The sequence below is a fragment of the Lampetra planeri genome, chromosome 53 (genome assembly GCF_965212315.1).
Source record: "Lampetra planeri chromosome 53, kcLamPlan1.2.h2, whole genome shotgun sequence".
NCBI classification, from domain to species: Eukaryota; Metazoa; Chordata; class Hyperoartia; order Petromyzontiformes; family Petromyzontidae; genus Lampetra; species Lampetra planeri.
In genome coordinates this window covers 1480299-1502352 of record NC_136159.1, presented here as the reverse complement: position 1 = coordinate 1502352, position 22054 = coordinate 1480299, and the positions used below count along the sequence as shown (strand labels likewise).

At 57.6% G+C, this 22054-nt stretch overlaps 2 protein-coding genes across 2 annotated transcripts; both read left to right on the top strand.

Moving 5' to 3' along the window:
* The first annotated feature begins 1459 nt into the window (after positions 1 to 1459).
* LOC144734749 (major facilitator superfamily domain-containing protein 12-like) lies at positions 1460 to 4880 on the top strand. Its single transcript, XM_078617104.1, has 2 exons — positions 1460 to 2018; positions 4633 to 4880. Exons 1-2 carry the CDS (start codon positions 1697 to 1699, stop codon positions 4845 to 4847), a joined length of 537 nt encoding a protein of 178 aa, XP_078473230.1. The 5' UTR covers positions 1460 to 1696; the 3' UTR covers positions 4848 to 4880.
* A 1443-nt stretch (positions 4881 to 6323) lies between these two features.
* Positions 6324 to 20768, top strand: MFSD12 (major facilitator superfamily domain containing 12). Its single transcript, XM_078617103.1, has 10 exons — positions 6324 to 7702; positions 11002 to 11212; positions 12449 to 12572; positions 14710 to 14907; positions 15500 to 15592; positions 16239 to 16331; positions 17160 to 17327; positions 17862 to 17956; positions 18470 to 18600; positions 19904 to 20768. The coding sequence occupies exons 1-10, from the start codon at positions 7438 to 7440 to the stop codon at positions 19984 to 19986; spliced, it is 1461 nt and encodes a 486-aa protein (XP_078473229.1). The 5' UTR covers positions 6324 to 7437; the 3' UTR covers positions 19987 to 20768.
* The last annotated feature ends 1286 nt before the right edge of the window (positions 20769 to 22054 follow it).

Below are 22054 nucleotides of genomic sequence, written 5' to 3'. Positions count from 1 at the left end.
GACTGGCCCTGAGACCAACATACTCGCATAGAGACCCACAGAATTACACAGAGACCCATTGACTCACATAGACCCACAGGCTCATTAGAGACTCATTGACTCCTGTAGACACCCACAGACTCGCATAGAGACCCATAGAGACCATACTGTTCTGATCTCACCACGTGCTGAGCACACCACGTTTTCTGCGCCAAACCGTGTTCCGTCCGACAGAACTCGTTATTAGAAGGGTCCTGCCACATTGGGATGTTTGGCCTTTGAATGTGCAGCAGAGTTATGAGTGCTTGGCAAGCATAGTACTGTATCACGAAGGTTTATCCACCTCGGGTGTTGGTGGTGATGATGGTGGTTTCTGCCGGGGCCCATAGCGCTGAGATGTTAACTCCCTCGCCTGGTCTACAGGAGGTCGTGGGTTCGATCCCGACCATCACGCCTGCTGTATATTTCGAGTTTGTGTGCCTCTCTCTCCCCGTGGTAGCGTGGATTTTTCTCCGGGTCCTCCGGTTTTGCCCTCCACATCTAGAACCAACATCACTCGTTTAGAGTATTTGGGTGCTATACATTTCCACGTGATAAGAAACTTCGTTGAGCTGTCATTTGTGGCCAGGGTCGCTTATTAAAAAGAGCTACGAAGGTCAGTGGACCTTGCCTGGTAAACAATATTAATAGTAAAAAAAGAGTTAATAGCTAGAGGGGTGGGGGTGGGGTGGGGTGGGGGGTGAATGTTGCAGTTCCTCCGAGATCTCGTCTTGAGTTGCCAGGGCCCGGACGTGGGGGCCCCGTGCGGGTGACCATCTCTCCCCGGGCCCTCCCGAGGGTCTGCGGCCGTACGGGCCTCGTGCGTAGAGGGCCCAGCGCGGGCCATGGCGAGGCGAATGAGCGCGGCCCTGGGTCTCTGGGTTCTCAGCAGGGAGGGCGGTCAATGACCTCTGACCCTCTCGGCCGAGGACGTCCCCCCCCCCCCAGCCACAACCCCTCCCCCCACCCCCCCCCGTCTCTCAATTAACACGGAGCCGAGGATGCGCGATTCATTAGAGGCTCGCGCCGAGTTCGACAAACAAACAAACTCGGCGCATTCTGGGGACTCGTGTCACTTTTACCCCCTAGGCGCTCCGGGGGTGGGAGGAGATTGGGAGGGGAGGGGGTCTAAGGGGCGGGATGGGGGGGGGGCGCTCCTATAAATGAAGTCGCGCCATGGCCCACTCGCATTTGATCGACGCGTCCCTCTGCCCAGTGCCCCCCCCCCCCAATCGCCGCCCCTTCTATGCAGCCCCTCCCCCTGCCTCCCTCTTGGGTCCCCTACTGCGCCGTTGCCCCTCTATCCAGGGCCCCCCCTCTGCGCAGGGTGAGTGGGATACCGGGCGGCGCGAGAACGGCGGCGGCGGGGGGGTTGGTTGTTTGCGTGCGAGCCGATCGCCTCGTGCGTGTGGACGTCTCGCGCGCAAGCCGGCCGATTTTATTTCGCGAGTCGGGGCAGGCGGCACTCGGGCATCTGCGAGGCAATCGTGGGGAGCGATGCCGTTGCCGCGCTATCGATGAGCGCGCAGTCGCAGGCGACTGAAGTTGCCCGGCTGTCGGAGCGACTCGAGTCGCGCATCTAATCGCGCAGGTGTGGTTCAGCCTCAGGGCTCCAGGTCCCTTCCGACCCACCCCTCTCCATCTCCATCGCTTCGGCTGCTCCATCAACGCCCGTACAATGGGGGGTCCTAATGGGACCCCCATCTTCCGAGCACCCACGACGGCGGCCCCTGCAACCGAACCCCTGGGCCGCATGACCCTGGCCTCCAGGCTGGCCTTCGCCGGCGGCCACTTCTTCAACGACGTGTGCGCCGCCACGTGGTTCACCTACGGCCTCGCGTTCCTGCACGGCGTGGCCGGCATCGGCTCGCCCGGCGCGGGCCTCCTCGTGCTGCTGGGACAGGTGGCCGACGGCCTCGCCACGCCGCTCGTCGGCATCGCCGCGGACCGCGCGCCCGCGATCCCCGGAATGGCTCGACGCAAGAGTTGGCACCTCCTGGGTGAGGAGGGGGGGAGGTGGAGGGGCGTGTGGAGTTAATGGGAGAGGGGGCAAATGTGGGAGCAGGTGGAGGTGGGAATGTGGAGGGAGGGTGGGATGAGACTGGGGAGTCTTGACTTGAAGATTTCGTGACTGCAGGAATTTATACTCTTTGCTTCTTGCGGTAAAGTCGCGTAGGTAGAAATAAATTAAATATTTCTAACTACGTGACTTTACCGATAGAACCAAAGAGTAGGGATTGTGAGGTTGGCGCACCTGTCGGAGGAGAGGTGAGCACCTGTGTGGATAGCAGACAGGGCGGTGTACACCTGTTACGTGGGGGGGGCAAGAGAGGGTGGGGGGTGGGGGGTAGATGGGAGGCGCCCCCCTGTGGGGTGGAGAGGGACCTGGAGACGGGGCAGTGTCGATGGGTGGGGAGCTGGGGGAAGCGTGTCACGCACAGGCGGAGTTTGACCTCGAAATTGGGGGGGGGCAGGGATTGGCTTTGTCGCTCACATTCTGAATCGCGGGCGCATGTAATTTTTTTAAATCTTAATTGTAAACTACTAAAATAAATTAAGAAAGGTGCCAAGTATTGGACGGGGCGTTGCCCCCCCCCCCCGTGCCACCCTGCAATCTCCACCCATGGTGGCGCACGTGGTGTTGGAGAAGGGGGGGGGCACACACTTATTGGGGGGGGGGTGCATGGGGGGCACTTGTTTACTGGTTGGTGGGGAGGGGGGGGTTAGAGCTGATGGAGAATGGAGGGGGGAGATGGAAGTTGGAGGTGAGAGGGAAACGGGGGGAGGGGGTCACCCGTTGGGGGGGTGGAGGGAGGTTGGCACCCCTGTTGAAGACGACGTTTCGGGCAATAGACCTTCATTGCACGTAAATCAATTTATAAGTCTGAATGTGAATCTATGGATCTCTAAGTACGTCTTTGGGTATCTCTGTGAGTTTATTGACCTCTTTATGAAAGGGTGTTTAAGTAAGTCGATGTGAGCCTCTGTGTCTACATTTACTACTGAGCCAACAATGTCTGTGTGTCCCGTGCGTGACGTCAGTCAACGTCGACCAGCTCCCCTCATTAATAATCATGAGCAGGTGACGTCACTCCGCATGGAAACCACCCCACCTTTAATATTAATTAGCAGGTGACGTCACTCCCTTCCCCCCTCCTCAGCGTCAACTTACAACCCTCACTACAAAGGCAGAACCCCACGTCACGCGATCTCCGTAACGCTGTTGAGACATCGAAGTAAGAAGGACGTCGTGATGAACAAGGGATTATAACCTTTAAATGAAATAAGTCAATAATCGTTGGTTCTTTCGGTAAAGTCACGTAGATAGAAAAATAATAATAATAAAGAAAGTGAATAAAAATAAGAAAAATAAGAAAAACAAATTTTACTGAAAGAACCTACATTATAGACTGCCAGTGCGCTCACTCAGGTTAAGAACCAGGCTCCAGTCTACATTATAGACTGCCAGTACACTCACCAAACTTAATAACCAGGCTCCAGTCTACATTATAGACTGCCAGTACACTCACTTCGATTAAGAACCAGGCTACAGTGTACATTAGTGGTTTTAATATTTTTATTCACTTTATTTTTATTATTATTTTCCTATCTACGTGACTTTACCGAAAGAACCAAAGAATATGAATTCCTGCAGCCACGAAAGTTTTTAGTCAAAATATGAAATCGGTCTGTGTCACCACGGCCTTACAAATTGCACACGAACGGATGCAATCAATATCACGTCGCGCTCTACTTTTCGCTTGCAAGTTTCAGATTTACTGCAATACACCCGTCCTTGGACGGGCAAACGGCGAGTGTGAATCGATGGGTCGATGTATAAGTCTATGTTTCAGTTTCATTTATGTGGTATAGCCCTGTGAGCCATTCGGCTCTTGAATGGGTCTCTCTGTGAGTCTATGGATCTGGGGGTGAGTCTGTGGGTCTCAATGTACACCAGAGTATGTCCACCACTGTGAGCCTACGCGTGACTCTCTGCGTCGGGCTACGACTCTCTCGGTAAGGAATGTAATTCCCTCGGTCTGTATGAGTCAGCTCACGTCTAGGCGCCACTCCCAAGGAGGAGCTCTGTGTCCACCCCCCCAAAACGCCGATCCCCTTGACCCCCCCCCCGTATCCCCTTGACCCTGCGTAACCCCCCCCCCCCACTCGCCCCGCGTCCCATCTCTGTGATGCCCCCATGCCCGCCCCATGTCCCCGTGTCACCCTCCAGGATCCGCCTTCTCCTGTCCCCCTCTCTCCCCCGTGCATCCCCACGTCTCCCCCCCCCTCCCCCCAGGGTCCCCCCACTTTTCCCGCCGTGTCCCCCCCCCCCGTATCCCATCCCGGTGCCCCCCCCCTTATACCCGCGACCCTCTCCTCCTATCACCCCCCACCCCGTGTCCCCTACGCCACACCCCTCCCCCATCTCTCCGTGTCCCCGTGCCCCCCACTGCCCCCACTGCCCGTACCCTCCTATTGCCTCCATACCCCCCTCCCACCACCCCGTGTCTCCACCAAACCCATGCCTCCGTAACCCCCTTCCTCTACCCCCCCCCCCATCGTGTCCGTCCCTCCGACCCCCTCCCCCCCCCCCCACCGCCGCCGTGGTGCCAGGCACGGTGCTCCTGACGCTCACGTTCCCCTTCACGTTCGCGTCGTGCCTCGCGTGCGGGCTGGCCCCCCAGGAGGGGACGCTGCTGGGCTACTACGCCCCCTTCATCGTGCTCAGCCAGGTGGCGTGGGCGGCCGTGCAGGTGTCTCACCTGGCGCTCATCCCCGAGCTCGCGCACACGCAGAGCGAGAAGGTGGAGCTCACCGCGTACAGGTGAGCCCGCCGGGGGTGAGTGCGTGCCCACAGGTGAGCGGGGTCGCGGGCAGGTGAGTGGTGGGGTGGGTGCTGTTGTGTGGAAAGGTGAAGCCGCGTAGCGATTAGCACGGTTGGCTACGTACGGTGCGAAAGAAGTTCAACATATGGACATTCATACGGCAGGTGAGTGGTGGGGTGTGTGTGCGGACAGGTGAGCGTGGTACGGAAAGTGAGTGGTGGGTGTGTGTGTGGTCAGGTGAGTGGTGGGTGTGTGTGTGGTTAGGAACGGGAGAGACCCATCGACTCACACGGTGTGTGGACAGGCAAGTCGGTGTGTAGGGACACGTGTGAGGAGCGTGCACAGGTGAGAGGTGTGTACAGGTGAAGTGTGTGTACAGGTGAGAGGTGTGTACAGGTGAAGTGTGTGTACAGGTGAGAGGTGTGTACAGGTGAAGTGTGTGTACAGGTGAGAGGTGTGCACAGGTGAGAGGTGTGGCCAGGTGAGGGTGGTGTGTGGGTGGACAGGTGAGCGGCGTGCGTGAAGTGGTGAGTGATGGTGTGGACGGGTGAGTGATTGTGTAGGTAGGTGAGCGGCTTGGTGTGTAGGCAGGTGAGTGGTAGTAGTGCATGGGTGGGTGTAGCGGTTAGCGTGGGGAGCGGTAGTGTAGTGGTGTAGCGGCTAGCGCCCTGCGCTACAAACCCGGCGACCCGAGTTCGATTCCCGCTCACGGCCAACACCGGTGACGATTATCTGAACCGGTCCTGGGTCTCCTCTTGGTCGACTCGGCCTCAAATGAGTACCTGGTGTGGTGTGTCAACATCGCTGCGTATGGGAGTTACACAGCGCGGTGCCATGGCTAGGATCACGATGGACTTGGAGTGCTGCAGAAGTCGCCGGTTTCGCGTCGATCTCCCGGCGCGGCAGCTGAACTCTGGCTTCAAGCAGAGTGTGTGTGGCCGTCCTCACGCTCGCCGCTCACTCATCGCTCTCCAGGCTCGAGTCCTGCTGAGCCTCCGACATCTGCGGGGAACGCGGCGGGTGCGTTCCGGCTGATTCGGAGGCAGGGAGGGGATGCGGCTGTAAAGGTGCTGGCACGGACAACCGCCATGCATAACAGGTGTTATAGGCTGCTGCTGCTGCTGCCGCTTATTGACAGGGGGGTTACGTGGTGGGCGGCAGACATCCATGGTTGCGACTGGACGTGTATGCTCCCCATAGATGGTTCGATCGCTCGGCCGAAGCAATGGTGCAAGCTGCAGGTGTCAGATGGGTGCACGGCAGTGTAGTCGGTGTGGCGTGTGCCCACCGACCCTCTTCTCTGTGTGGGCACACAGTGCCCACCAACCGTCTTCTTCTTAAAGACGTCTCACATTGAAGCGCTGCGCCTTTGCCTCTATATTTAAATTACCCTTGGCGCGATGACGTCACAGGAGAGCGGGGCATCGGCGGATGACGTCACGTAGCAATTTGGGCGCGTGACGTCACTCACGTTGCTCCCGCCCATAAACACGTGACGTCATAAGGTTCCCGCCTACGAGCACGCGACGCCGGTGGCGGATGCGGCCTGGTCTCTCTCTGAGACCCGCGCTCCCCCACGGCTCGCCTGGATCCCCGACCCGCTGAGGGTGACCCCAGCCCGCCGGGGACTTTGAGGGGCACCGGGAGTCACCGAGCCCCCCGACTAAGTTGTGGGGTTTCCCAGTCAGGGTTCGTGCGGATAGGAGGAGACCTCGTTAGGGACCGCGATCCCGATTGCCAGCTCCCTACAAGGACCCGCAGACGTCAAGATTCCAGCACCGCAGACCGGGGACCTCTCCAACTTGGGCTCCCTCATACCCCCGGACCCCTTTGGGGACCCCGGTTCCTTCCGCCCCCCCACCCCCGGGGCCGGTCACGAGCGGCGCGTGTCCCGCGGTCACGCGCCGGGTCCGAGGGGTCTCCGACTCCGGAGCGCCGCGGGTTTCCGTCATTCATTGACCGGGGCGCGGACCCTGCACCGCCTCCCTCGCTCGCTCCCTCCCTCCTCCTCCTCCCCTGGCGAAGTAGCGGAGGCGGTCACACGGGCATGAGGACGTCGTCTCGACAACAGCAGCAGCATCAGCAGCATCACGCTCGTCACCCGACCACGGGGCGATAAAAGCGCCTCGGCTGAGGAAGGTTTGTGAGGAGACGCGCAGCGGGCAGCTGTGGGGAGGGGGTCTCAAAAGTAATCGTGGACGAGTCTCCTCTGGAGAGGAATTCAGTTCTCACGGCGGGACCACGGGGACATCACCGACACCAACAGCTACAACAACAACAGCTACAGCAGCAAGCAGCCGCCGCCAATAGCCATACGCCGCGCTTGTGCCAGGCTAGGTGCGCTGTGAATCCAGGGGAAGCGCCGACTACTCACTCACTCGAACCACCACTACTACTACTCACAACCACTACCACCAACCACTACTACTAACCACCACTACTACTACCCACCACTACTACTAACCACCACTACTACTACTACCACCACTACTAACCACTACTACTAACCACCACCACTACTACTACCCACCACTACTACTAACCACCACCACCACTACTACAACCACCACCACTACAACCACCACCAACGACCATGGCCGATCGCACCCCCTTGAGCGCCTCCACGAAGCTGTGCTACGCCGTGGGTCACGTGCTGAACGACCTGTGCGCGTCCATGTGGTTCACCTACCTGCTCGTCTACTTCCACAACGTGCTGCGCTTCAGCAACGCGGCCGCGGGCGTCGTGCTCGCCGTGGGCCAGGCGGCTGACGGCCTCTGCACGCCGCTCATCGGCTACGAGTCGGACCGCTCGCTCGCAGCCTGCGCCTACGGACGCCGAAAGTCATGGCACCTCGTGGGTAAGCGATGCCCGGGGGGGTGGGGGGGGCTGCGTTGGTGTGTCTCTGTGGGGGGGGGGGGGTGTGTCTCTGTGGGGGGCTGTGTTGGTGTGTCTCTGTGGGGGGCTGCGTTGGTGTGTCTCTGTGGGGGGCTGCGTTGGTGTGTCTCTGTGGGGGGGGGGGGGGGGTGTCTCTGTGGGGGGCTGCGTTGGTGTGTCTCTGTGGGGGGGGGGGGGGTGTCTCTGTGGGGGGCTGCGTTGGTGTGTCTCTGTGGGGGGGGTCTCTGTGGGGGGCTGTGTTGGTGTGTCTCTGTGGGGGGGGGGGGCTGTGTTGGTGTGTCTGTGGGGCGGGGGGGGGCTGTGTTGGTGTGTCTCTGTGGGGGGCGGGGGGCTCCGTTGGTGTGTCTCTGTGGGGGGCTGTGTTGGTGTGTCTCTGTGGGGGGCTGCGTTGGTGTGTCTCTGGGGGGCGGTTGTGTGGCCGGGCGACTCGAGTTCGATTTCGCGCTCCCGGCCACTAACGCCAGTGAACATTCTCTAAGCCGGTCCTTGTCCTCCTCCCCGAGGTCCACTCCGGTTCAATTGAGTCCCTGGTGGGAAGTGCAAAAACCATCGCCACTCGGGAGACAAAAGCGGCCGGGCGTGGTGCTGACCACCCACCCTCTCGTGTGCCGTTCGGGGCTCCATATGTGCTCGCTATACAGCACTTGCCCCTACAGTCTGTTAAGGCTATACGGGGAATCTTTGGTGGGTGGCACGACCTGGTGGTTGAGGGGAGCCGAACAGTTCAGATGGATGGGATGGGATAGAGGCACTCACTGAGACCCGCTCAGGGGATGGGATGGAGGGCATCGGTGGGATGGGGGCACGAGTGGGACCCAAGCTGGCTTAGGTACGGGGATAACAGTGGAACGTCGGTTGAACTTCTTTCGTACCATACGTAGCCAACCGTGCTCATTGGAGGTGCGTAAACAGGTACCCCATTGGAATAATGACCCCTAGTGGAACAAAGTTCACCTGTGGGACCCTAGCCAGAGAGGGGTTTTGGGGACCCCAGGGAAACATAAATCCCCCCTGTTAGACCCCAGCCATGAGAGAGACATGAACCCCAATGGAACAGAATCCACCCCCCGTGAGACCCCAATGAGGTGTTAACTCCAGGAAGCCGGTATTTTCCGTCTGGTCAGAGACAAGATACCCCTCAAGACAAAGAGAGTTTAACCTTCGTTGGGCGCTTATCTGGGCAGTCATCTGAGTCGGTTTATGAGTCTTGGTGGCTGGTGGGAGCCAGTGGCGTTTCTCTATAGTATGTGGGTCTGTTTTTTTAGAACTCTGGGGAATCTTTGTAGGTCTACTGGTCTATTTAAATATCGATCTGTGTATGTCGTTGGATCGTTATGTAATTCTGTGGGGCTGTATGTGAGCTTATGAGTCTACAAGTAAATGTGTGGGGTCTTTGTATAAATCTGTGTGTTTCTGTAATTCTAGGTCTCTGTGTAAGTCTGTGGGTCTCTGTAGGGTTATGGGTCTCCATGTAAGTCAGTGGGTCTCTCTGTAGGAGTTTCTGGTGGTCAATCATGAGGATTGTTGTGTGAGCTGGTTCTTTAGATATGTGTCGATCAATTCACAGATTTCAATCAACCTCTCACGCTCCCCACTTTGGCCTGCCCGTGCGAAATGAATGTTCCGTGTTTGAGTAATTATGACTTGAAAATAAACACATTTACACAAATATTCGCTTTAGGCAACAAGGCAACAGCACTGACCAAAGACGTTGCACAATACAAACGAGTTTGACCATACACATGAGCCAGATTGTATTAGACGAAATACATTATTTAATCGAATTATAACCCTGGGTCATCTCGCAGCATCACACTTTGAGGTGAGTTTATCCACAAAATACGGATCATAGGACTGCCCATGGAGCTCTGGAGGTTAGTCTCTGTGGAAGTTCACAAATCACTCAAAGCGAATTGCGTTACCCTAACCATAGCTACTCCTTATGGGTGCCCTGGGCTCTGGTGTAATATGCTTATGCTTGGAGGGTCCTGCCAAGTGTTTTTTTACAGTCGGGGCAATGCTTCTATGTTATTTCCCTGCCAAGTTATTACGGTAGTGGCAATGTATCTCATAAGGGCCAAGTAATTTGTAAGTAATTCTTCACATTTGGATCGTAACGCCGGTACACAATTACCTACTGTTCTTAGAATTTCATGGCGGGATCTTTATTGTCCATTGCGAAGCAGACGGCACATAGTAATTTCATGGGACCTTTTTTGCCAGTATCAAAATATGATGAATAAGAATAGGGTTTACCCTTTATGGCAATACAACGGGTTTTAAGATGTTCAAACACCAAATAGACACCTGTTGAACACACAAACAAGCTCTGATAATCGATGCATTGTCTTTGAAACTGATTGGCCTACGGCAGAGCCAGAGGAGAGAACGGCAAATACTTTTTTGGCGTTCTGTGGTCTGACGCTGGTGAGACGAGGCTGTCTCTGCTGTAGGCCAATCGGTTTCAAAGACAATGCCATATATTATCAGAACATGTTGTGTTTGCATGTTCACCACAAGTACGTGTGGTTAATGCAGACTTAATTCCTTGCAAAAAGTTTCTATTTGGTGTTTGAACATCTTAACAACTGTTTTGTTGCCAGAAAGGGTAAATCCTATTCTTATTTTTTCGGTGTGTCGTAATGTTTACGGTTAATACACCGGCAGTATTAACCAGGGTTGCCTGCCGGATTCGAACCACGAACTTCTTCAACAAGCGATGAACGGTGCTCCCGCTGGGACACGTCACCGCCCCTCCAGCTGCGACAATATTCCCCGTCGCACGCTCGTTGCCAGGCGTTTCGTTCTGCCCCCGTGCCTCGAAGGTGAAGATGGCAATGGTGGTAGCGATGGTTGTGGTTGGTGTGCTGGTGGCAGGTGGGGTTTTTGCCACCTCTTCGTGGGAAAAGGAAGAACACTATCTCTCAATAGTGGAGGAGCGGAGAGCGACTTGTGCATGCATCAATGTCTTAAGTGGCATACCACTACCACCATCATTATTATGATGAAACCGACAAAACATGGGACTTTTGATGTCCCCAGAAGAGTTACTGATTACCCAGGACGACAGCAGCAGCAGCAGCTACCTCACTCAACAAGAGGGTGATCCTGGGACCACCAGGACGGCTTGTAGCAGTTGGGGAGGTAGTTGGGGTGGTAGCAGTCTGGGGCAATGGCGGCGACAGCGATCGGGGTGGCTGGAAGGGTGTTGGCGGTCGTGATTGTGGCGGCGGTGACGGCGGCGTGGCGCGTGGGGTGCAGGCACGGTCTGCGTGCTCGTGTCCTTCCCCTTCATCTTCCTGCGCTGCTTCGGCTGCTCGGAATTCACGCCCGAGTACGTGCAGCTGCTCTACTTCCTGCCGCTCGTCATCATCTTCCAGTTCGGCTGGGCGGCCACGCAGATCTCGCACCTCTCCATCATCCCCGAGCTCGCCACCAACGATGGCGAGAAGGTGGAGCTCACCGCGTACAGGTGAGGGGGCGACGTCGGAGAGCGCCGAGTGGAGGCGTGAGAAGGCTGGGAGCGTTGTTCGTGCAATGCGGGTGACCACGTGACGCGCTCGCAAGCGAGTGAGGATGGAGGTCGCGCCTTCCTGCCGTTTGTGAGCAGTAGCGTACCTTTGGGTGCTGTTAGTTACACGTGAGGGTAGGTGCACGAGTGAGGGCCGGGTTGTGAGGGTAGATGTGAGTGGTGGAGTGAGGTTGGAGATGAGGGTCAGTGTAGACTCGAGCGGGGTGGTTGGGGTGAGCGGTAGATGAGGTGCGAGGGTGAGCACGTGCGAGCGGTGACGGCGAGCGATTGAAGTGCGTACGTGAAGGCGTGAGTGGAGGTGTGGTGAGGGGGACTGCGTGCGAGGTGTGAGAACTTTGTGATGATTTCCGCAAAGCACAGTAAAGTGCCACCACGTGAAGTTTACAGCCGCGTGACCTGAGCGCTTCCGCAAGGTTCTGCCTTGTCACGGTACTCACACGTGCCCCACGTGCCCCACGTGCCCCCCCCCAGCACCACACTTCCCACGCTCCTCACGTGCCCCCCACCACACCTCTCACGTCCCCCGTGACCTTCCACCTGTCGGATCCTGGGCGCCGCCGTGATGTATGACGTCACCACGGCTCTGCCGCAAACGTGGTGGGACCGGGCGCCGAGCGGTGGGGTGTCGTTGTGTCGAGTGCTGTGGATGTCTCGTTGTGTTGGCTGCGGTTGAGCCGTGGTGCCATTCGATGGCGACTCCGTTGCTCGACCACATGTGTGTGATCCGAGTTCGATTCTCGCCGACGGCCACCAACACCGGTGACGATTATCATAACCGGTCCTGGGCCTCCCCTAGGTCGATTCTGCCTCAAAAATGAGTACCTGGAGCGGTGTGTAAACATCACCACTGGAGAGACAAAGGCGGCCGGGCGTGGTGCTGGCCACCCACCCACCTCGTGTGCCGTGCCGGCCTTCATAGGTGCTCGCTAACAGCACTTGCCACAACAGTCTGTTCAGTCTAACCGGGGGGGGTGAGATCTGTGTCTTGCGTGGTGTGCCGAGTGTCGTGCCGCCAGTGTGACCTGTGCTGCCGGTGTGCTGTGTCCCAGGTACGCGTTCACGGTGTGCCGTGTCCCAGGTACGCGTTCACGGTGTGCCGTGTCCCAGGTACGCGTTCACGGTGTGCCGTGTCTCAGGGACGCGTTCACCGTGTGCTGTTGGTGTGCCGTGTCTCAGGTACGCGTTCACGGTGTGCGCCAACATCCTGGTGTTTGGCATCGCTTGGCTGCTCTTCCACTTCCAGGCCAACAAGGAGGACCTGGGAGCCGACCTTGGCCCCGAGGACGGCGCCATCTTCAGGGTGCGGCCAGTGTGTGTGTGTGTCTGTGTGTGTGTCTGTGTGTGTGTCTCTGTGTGTGTGTCTGTGTGTGTGTCTGTGTGTGTCTCTGTGTGTGTCTGTGTGTGTGTGCTTGCTGTCATTCCCCGTACGGGAGCTTTACTGGTACCGCCTGGACCTCTGGAATATCGGAGGTCCGGTCGGCTGGTTCGAGCTGCAGTTACAAACAAGGGGTGATAAGTGTGCCACTCGGGGGAGTAAACTGACAAGCAACGGGGAGTGGCTCTTCTTCTGAACAAAACAATGATGGGGCCGAGGAGGGGGGAGCATGGCGGCGAGGTCGAGGGAAGCTGCGAGTCCCAGCCTCTGCTGTGGGGCTCGCCTCCCCATCGGCATCCAGTGAGGAACGGTGGTGACTTTTGCTCCCAGACAAGATGACCCCCCTGAGTGGAGAGATACAAGCGAGGCTGATGAGTTGGATGCCTTCTATGGCCCCCTGTCTTAGGTGCTGGCTCAAGTAGCGCCCTCGGGATGGGGAACTTATTGGAGGCCTTTAATGCCCGAGCGGGTAACGGCGCAGACACCGTGGACCCGATTTAGCTCGATAACAACCGTAGCAGGAGGCTGCTAGACTTGCGCTTCTTAACCTGGTAAAATAAAAAATAGTTTAGTTTTAGATTCCTCGGCGACATGTGCTTGGGGTGGTTTGCCTTCAGGTTGTAGGCAAACCACCCTACGGGTTTCTACTAGGTAGGTTAGTTCTATGCAGCGAGCGGGGAAAAGGGGAATTTATCCAAAAACCCACGAGAAATTACCACCGGGCACACACACACACACACGTATGCACGCTTACGCCCTAGCGCATTCCCGAACTCACAATAATTAATCATTAATGCATTGATTATTTATCCAGGAAAGCCACACTGAGTGTTTTTTAGTAGGGTCCAGCATTGGGTTTTTAATCCCAGATGTTTTCAGCCAGTCACTGATGAGTGTCTACACAATTGGGAGGAAATTGGAGCGCCCGGAAAAAACACAAGACAAAGACAATGATCCCCCGTATAGCCTGAACATACTGTTGGGGCAAGTGCTGTTCGCGAGCACCTATGAAGGTCGGCACGGCACACGAGGTGGTGGGTGGCCAGCATGACGCCCGACCGCCTTTGTCTCCCTAATGACGATGTTGGCGATTAGTTTCACATGTAGGGCTTTCGCGACAAATCTTATCCATAATAGAGGTTTTTTTGGGTTAGGTCGTGTAAATATCAATGTGTCGTTAAACCCGCCACCACCTGACACAGCCAACTAGTAAGGTTTGTTGCCTAAACAAAAGCGTGCCAATTGGTTCCTACTACAGAACACCGGTGTGTTGGAGAGTAAACCCACAACATTTACCATTAGAGTCCCGTTACATTTCACCGGTAATTTGGCTTAAAGTGCACTTGGTGTACTGCTTTTCGGAGAGCCAGGGTATATGGCCACCTCAACGCCGACGTGGAAGGGAGTTTCACAAGATGTGTGCGATCCACCGACCCTCGCCTCGACAGTGCTGGCCTACAGGCGTGCGCAACCACCGCCACGCCGCCTACCCCTGAGCGCATTCCCGAACTCGCTCGCACCTTGAAACGATGTTCCATCGGCCACCGCTATGCACCGATGCCGTGTTGGACGTCCTCCCGGATGTCAGCTCGTCCCCACCATGAGCCAAAATAAATCGGATGACACTGCAGGGTTTGCACAGTCGTGATTTCACCCCGCCCTTGGTCGTAATCTCTCGGCTTTGTTGTCTCGAGGGAACCCCACGGCACCACCTCCACAATCCGCCAGAAGGCGCCCCACTCACGCCACCTCGCCACAGTTCACCACTCTTATGCCGGACACCGCAACAACTCGGCGCCGTCCGGCACCACGGTTCACAACCTCCACCGTTACAGATCACCAACGCTCCACCTCGGTCCACAGCACAAGTGTCCCTCTCCTTCGCCGGTTCGGTAACGTGGCGTTACCGATCCCTCCTCGCCACGGGGCGGCGCTTGGGGGGGGGGGGGCAGCCTTCCGCTGCTTGCTCTTGGTCCCAGCTGCTGTTGTGTCCTCGTGAGGCTGCGGGTTCTCTGCGTGAGCCCTCTGGGTCTTTGTTTCGTGTATTTCCTCGCGTCCCCAGAACCTCGTTCTCATCGTCGTGGCGATCGGCGCCGTCTTCTCGCTCGTCTTCCACCTGGGGACCAAGGAGCAGCCGCCCCGCGGCGACGGGGAGGGCGAGCGGCCCGACGAGGCGACCCCGCTGATCCAGGGCGGCGTCGTGCGCTCCACCATGCGCATGAAGTGGAGCGATTGGCTGAAGGAGCCATCCTTCCACCAGGTGTGGTCCCAGGTTCCCGGCTATCCCGGGGTCCCAGGGCTTCGAGGACCGGTCCGGTGATGTCCCTGTTCCACACCCGAGCCGGGTCAGCGCGGCGTCCGCACAGTGCGGGTGGTTTTGTCGATCTGCCCACTAAGGGTGAGAGCGTGAGTCCAGCAACGCTGCGGAGAGTCTGGTGCACGGGCTGCGTCGCTCTCCCCCGTGTGTTCTCGGGCTGTGCCGCGCGCAGTCCGGCGCGACGGTACCGACGTTTTCGCAGGACGTGCCTGGAGCCTCTTTCCATTCGGTTCCTAAAGAAGCTCCTGGCATGTGAAGCGAAACGTCGGACATCGTGTCTGGCCCCCGGCTCCTGACGCTGCCCGTGTTCTCCGTCGCACTGGAGGAGGAGGAGGAGGGGGGGGGGGGAGGTTGAGAAGGCGTCGCGATCGGGCGTTTAAAAAGCCGAGTCATCGCACACCTCCAGTTCTCACTCCTGTCCCTGTGTGTTGTCTTGTTTCCATGTGTTCCTTGTCTCCCTGTGTCTGTGCCCCATGTCCACTGTGTTCCCGTGTGTCTCTGTCCCCACTGTGTCCCCACTGTGTCCCCACCCCAGCTGGCGCTGTTGTACATGTGCACGAGGCTCATCGTGAACCTGTCGCAGGCCTACATCCCCATGTACCTCACCGAGAGCCTGGAGCTCGACAAGGTGAGAACCCCCCCCCCCCAAATCCTCCTCCTACCCCACCCCCCGCCAAGCCCTCAACTTCCCCCTAACACCTCTCCCTCACACCTCCCCCTAATTCCCACCCCTCCCCCCTGTAACACCTCCCCCTAATTCCCACACCTTCCACCAGCTCACTCCAACTCCCCCCCCCCACCTCTCCGTGTACCTCCCCCTATCTCCCATTACCTCCCCTAACTCCCACCACCTTCCCCAACTACCCCCATCACCCTCCTAACACCTCCCACCACCTACCCCCAACCTCCCAGCACCACCTCCTCCAATCTCTCACCATCTCCCCCATCTCCCCCGGCCTCCCCCCACCACATCCTACCTTTCTCATCTTGCCTCCCCTTCACTGAAAAAATCACCCCCCTCCCTTCCCGCACATTCGCTACTTCCCCCACCTCCCCTCATCTCCCCCCAACCGCATAGACACAGAGTGGTGGTGGTGGTAATGATGCTGAGCAGCGAGAGAGTGGCGGTGGTGCGGTGATGACGATTGTGGTTGTTAATGTTGAAGATCGGTGCCGGTAATGAAGTGGCCTAGATATATTATTGTTCCGACTCCCCGTGCCCCCCCGACTCTCCCCCCCCCCCCCCCCCCCCCCCCCCCCCGGTGTGTGAATAGAATTACATCGCCACGATCCCGCTGGTGATGTACGTGAGCGGCTTCCTCTCCTCCTTCCTCATGAAGCCCATCAATCGAATCGCCGGCAGAAACGTACGCCAATATTACCACCATCACATCACCATCACGTCACCACCATCACATCACCACCATCACATCACCACCACATCACCACCATCACACATCACTATCACGTCATCACCATCACACATCACCATCACGTCACCACCATCACATCACCACCATCACACCACCATCACATCACCATCACATCACCATCACGTCACCACTATCATGTGAACTGCATAGCGAGCAGAAACGTACGGCGACATCGTCAGCATCACGTCACCAACACGTCATTTTCTTTAGAACTGCTTATTGTGTTTAGTTTGTTGTCCTTCCCCCGCATCTACGATTAGCATGGTTGGCTACGTATGGTGTGAAAGAAGTTCTACATACATGCGTGACCTTCACGTCACCATCACAATCAGCTGCATCGCCGGCAGAAACTGAGGGCATCATCACAATCGTCACTACCATCACATCGCCGTCAGCACACAATTACTCGTGTCATCACACCACATTGTCACTCATAATTACCCTTGCATCATCACATTCACATCTAGATTTGAAGCTTTCGTGACTGCAAGGAATCATATTCTTAGGTTTTTTCGGTAAAGTCACGTAGGTAAAAAAAAAATTGTTTTATTTTATTTTATTTTCATTAATTTTGATGTTTTACCTACGTGACTTTACCGAAAAAACCTAAGAATACACATTCACATCATCGCGGCTACTTGCCTTGTGACCCCGTGACCCTATGCTTCTCATGGCCCCGTGACCCCTGTGACCTGGTTACCACCGTGACCTGGTTACCACCGTGTCTTGTGACCCCATGACTCGTTGACCCCCCCCCCACAGATGACCTATTTCCTGGGCCTGGTGCTGGTGCTGGTGTTTGCCGACTGGGTGTGGCTGGGCGTGGGGGGCGATGCCGTCTATGGGGCGGCCGTGCTGCTCGGAGTCGGGGGCTCCACCATCCTCGTCACCTCCTTGTCAATGACGGCCGACCTCATCGGGCCCAACACGGTGACTCTTCCTCGCTCGCTCCTCGCTCGCTCACCCCTCCTCGCCGCTCCACCACGTCGCTCCACCACGTCGCTCCACCACGTCGCCCCACACTCCACCAGCCTCATCGCCTCGTCTCTGCCCACCAAGCTCGCCGGCCTTAATTGGGGCGGCGACTTATCGCTCACCTCCTCGCCCCCGCCATGCTCGTCACGTTGCTCTCCATGATGTGATTAGGGTGGTGTGAGTCGTGTGTGTAAGCATGTGTGGTATTTAGTGTATAGTGTGTGCAATGTGTGTATTGTGGAGTGTGCGTGTAGTGTGTGCATAGGGGGGTGTGTACGTGTGTAGTGTAATGTTTATGCTGTGTGTGTGTAGTGTTAAGCTTACGTGTTAAACCGAGTGTATAGTGTTTGCGGTGTGTGTGCTGTGTGTGTAGTGTGTGGAGGATAATGCGTGCGCTGTGGATGTATAGTGTGTGCAGTGTGTAGTGTGTGTATAGGGGTTTGTGTGCATGTGGAGGTTAATGCGGCGTGCGCTGTGTGTGTGGCACAGGAAAGCGGCGCATTTGTGTACGGAGCCATGAGCTTCACAGACAAGGTGTCAAACGGCCTCGGAGTGCTGCTCATACAGAACCTGCATCCTTGCAAGTACGGCCCTAAGCTCACCACTCGCCATGCTCCCCACACTCATGTCGTACGCTCACCGCTCTCGGCACACCTACCACACACACTCGCCACACTCGCCACACTCGCCACACTCGCCACACTCGCCACACTCGCCACACTCGCCACACTCGCCACACTCGCCACACTCGCCACACTCGCCACACTCGCCACACTCGCCACACTCGCCACACTCGCCACACTCGCCACACTCGCCACACTCGCCACACTCGCCACACTCGCCACCATCCTTGTCACCTCGTTACCCATGGTGCTGGCCACCCCCTCGTGTGCCGTGCCTGCCTTCATAGGTGCTTGCTAACGGCACTTGCCCCGACAGTCTGTTAAGGCCATCCAGGGGGGGGATCTTTGTTGCGTGTGTGTACACGTGTGTGTACACGTGTGTGTACACGTGTGTGTACACGTGTGTGTGTGTACACGTGTGTGTGTGTGTACACGTGTGTGTGTGTGTGTACACGTGTGTGTGTGTGCTTGTAGAGACGTGCCGTGCTGCGACCAGTGCAAGCCGTTCTACCGCACCATCATGGTGGCGGTGCCGGGTGGCGTCGCCGTGCTGGCGCTCATTGGCCTCGCCCTCATCGTCGCCATTCCCATCCGCGTGCGCAAAGGTGGGGGACGCCGCGCCGGGTGGCACTCTTACAGGGACGTCTCTCTCTGTGTGTGTGTGTGGTGACACGCGCAGAGGACAGGGATGCGCAGGCACACACAGGGGACGCACGGGTGTGTGTACACACTCGCTAACCACTCTGTCCCCCCCCTGGGCTGTGCAGTGGTGGGTGGGGTGGAGCGTGGGTTGAGTTCCCCCCCACCCCCCCCATCCCCCCCACTGTCTGCTCTACGGAAGACGCCAAATGGAAAAAATTAGTTTTTTTTATGTTTGTGAGGAAGCCCAGATGCTACTGGGTTTCGCTTCCCTTTGCGGTCACGTGGGTGTGAGCAGATGCCACATGTACTCACACAAATGTACACACACACACGTGTATGCACAACAACAACGAACGCCCTTCCCCACTAAGTGGCGGTGATGTCACCGCGGTTCTTGCGCCAGGTTAGGTGCACTTAGGCCACGTGGTGTGTTAAAGACTCGCTGCTGGCATGAGGCCACGGGACAGACCGAGGTGCCACGGGGCTGACTGAGATGACTGGCAGATGAATCAGCTGTGGCCACTCGACTGTGCCAACTCACTGTGTTTTTGCTGCCCGGCGACTGCCTCCAACTGCCCAGTAGCGTCCTTCACGAGCCTCCTCCACAGAGGCCGAACTTGACACCGCTGGTACCAGTGATTGGCAAGTCGTCTCGGCTCCACATTCTCCCATACTGCATCATTCCCACTCTTTTCTAGCCCATGCTACGCCCATTTAGCCGCCTCTATCTGGCCAAACAGAAGCTGCTTTGGCATGTGATGGCTGGGCATACGGGCTACGTGATTCGGCCAACGCAGCCTCGCCTGCCAGAAGAGCTCACTTGATGAGACTGTGTCCAGATCTCTCAAGGATCTGTGAGCTCCTCGCACAATCTGGTCTGCTCAAACCCAGGTTGCAGCGTGTAGGCAGGGCCAGCCTGGATGTTGCAAACCGGCGCAGATCTTCCTTGAGAGGGCTTCACGTTTCTCAAGCATAGAGAAGGGAGGACAGAACTGGGGCCGAGAACACCCAGAGCGATAGACCAGGTAGCTTCTACACAGTGTGTTACAGTGTGTACACAAACATCACCTATGTAGCCTGAACAGACTGTAGGAGCAAGTGCTGTTAGCGAGCACCTATGAAGGCTGGCACGGCACCCGAAGAGGGTGGGTGGCCAGCACCACACCAGACCGCCTTTGTCTCCCTGCACCAGGTACTCATTGAGTCTCATGTACACACACACACACGTGTCTCCTCTGATTGGGTCTGTGCTTTCCCCCCTTGCAGGCTGCACGCCCCCCATGCTGGAGAACGGCTCCGTCAACGTCCCCACGGAGACCGGTGGAGGCAGCGGTGACGATTCTCAATGACCCCCCCCCCCCAACTCCTTCCCCGTGACCACAATCCCACCCCTCCCCTCCTCCACCTCAACCCCATCCTCTGTCCCTCCCCGGGTAGGAGTGTAAGGGACTTGAGCCCGTGTCACTGGGACCATATGGACTAACAGGGACTAACAGGGACTAGGTGGGGACTCGCTCGAATTGAGTGGAACTCGCCAGGACTCGCTGCGTGCATCAGGACTGCAACTGTTACTGGGGATCCGAGCGTCCACGTCAGCTCGTGGGGTCAGAGGTTGCCCAGGGAAGCTGAACCCTGACCCAGTTAGCTTAACTCCCCATGCACCACCACGCCGTCGGTGTATGCACGTTGAACTTCTTTCTCACCTTACATAGCCAGCCACGCTAATCGGAGGTGGTGGAATGCCCAGCTGGCTGGTGGTGGTGTGGAGTGCCAAACTGGTGGTGGTGGAGTGCCAGGCCGTCTGGTGTTGGATCTGTTCGCCGTCAGGAGCCACTGCGCTGTCCGCGGCGCACGTCCTTAAGAAGAGGGGGAGCGAGTCTGTAAATTGGCGTGCCTCGCTCTCCTCCGGTGTTCCGCCGCACTTCACTCCTCGATCGTGGGGCGCGTGGTGGCGGTGTCGCGATTTCTTGCCAAGGGACCCCCTCCCCGCCCCCTGCCTCTGTGAACCCCTCCCCCCCTCTGCCCCCCAATGAAGCTCGGTTGGGCGGGGTGGGGGCCTAGCGATGGGCGGTGGCGCTGCGCGTTTGCACATTGTGATTTGAGGTTGTTGTAATAAAGGTGTCTGCACGTGCAGGGCGTCGCAGCGTACTGTGTGTTGTGCCAGTGTGTTGTGCATGTCGTCTGTGATTGTGAGTACCTGGTGCGGCGTAGTAAACAGCCACCGGGGAGACAAAAGCGGATGGGCGTGGTGCTGCCCCCCCCTCCCGCCGGCCTTCATCGGTGTGCATGAACAGAACTTGCCCCGACAGTGTTTAGGCTATCGGAGGAGTCTTTGTGAATTGTGCGTGTCTTCTGTTGCCGTGTGTGTGTTATGTAGGTACTGTTCAGTGCTCGCTTACATCACTTGATCCGGAAGTCTGTTGAAGGCTACACGGGGAATCAGTCTTGTTGTATGTAATGTGTTTTTGTTGTGTATGTGTGGTGGTGGTGGGTTGTGGACGTGTGATTAATTATCATGTGCAGCTGTGTGCCCTCATCCTGGAGTTGCTGACCACTCGCCTGCATTGTTCACCACCCCCCCCACCATCTCCAACCGGGACACTTAAGGCCTCTGTCCTCTGTATACACCGAGGTGACCCACTTGGGATCCCTTGACCTGCCACCTCCATTGTGATCGGAGCGACCACTACCTGACGGTGACGCCACACAGCGCGACCCCGGGGCACGTGGTTCCACATTTATTTTGGGGCCCACGGGGCCCCGCCGCGTCCGTCCCTCCCGCCGAGCAACAACAAAACGATGACAGCATCAACGACAGCGACGAGGTTAACGACGACGACGACGTGAGTGATGAGTTGATGAGCGCCGCTGCCCCCCCCCCCCCCACGGAGAACGGAGCCTCCGCTCTTTGGCACGGGGCTCGGCCTTCGGTGGGGACGTCTGTGTGGGGAGGTGGAGCCGGGAATCGACGTGGTTCCGTCCAGGACGATGACCGTGGTGGTGGTGATGATGGCGGCGACCATGACGATATTGATGATCACAATGCTGATGACGATGCCATGACAACGACGACGCGTCTAGGAGCGTCCTCGCTGAACTCGTGCGCGTGGCCCGGCGCGAGTCTGTTCGCCGGTCACGCGGGCGGATTCCTACACCCCCCCACCCCCCCTCCGCACACAACTTCGGTTCACATCTCGCGGTGAAGTCGGCCAAACCAATGGCATCGCCAAAGCGACGATGCCAACGCTGAATTGTCACGAGCGACGCGGCCACCTCGAGTCGAGTGGCCCTGCTCCGGCCGACCCCCTCCAACTCTCCACCCCCCTACCCCCATTCCCCCTCCCCCCCCAAGTCCAGAGGATCGTCAGTCTGATCCGGAATAATGGTCCCGTAGAACCAGGTCCCAACAAGACACCC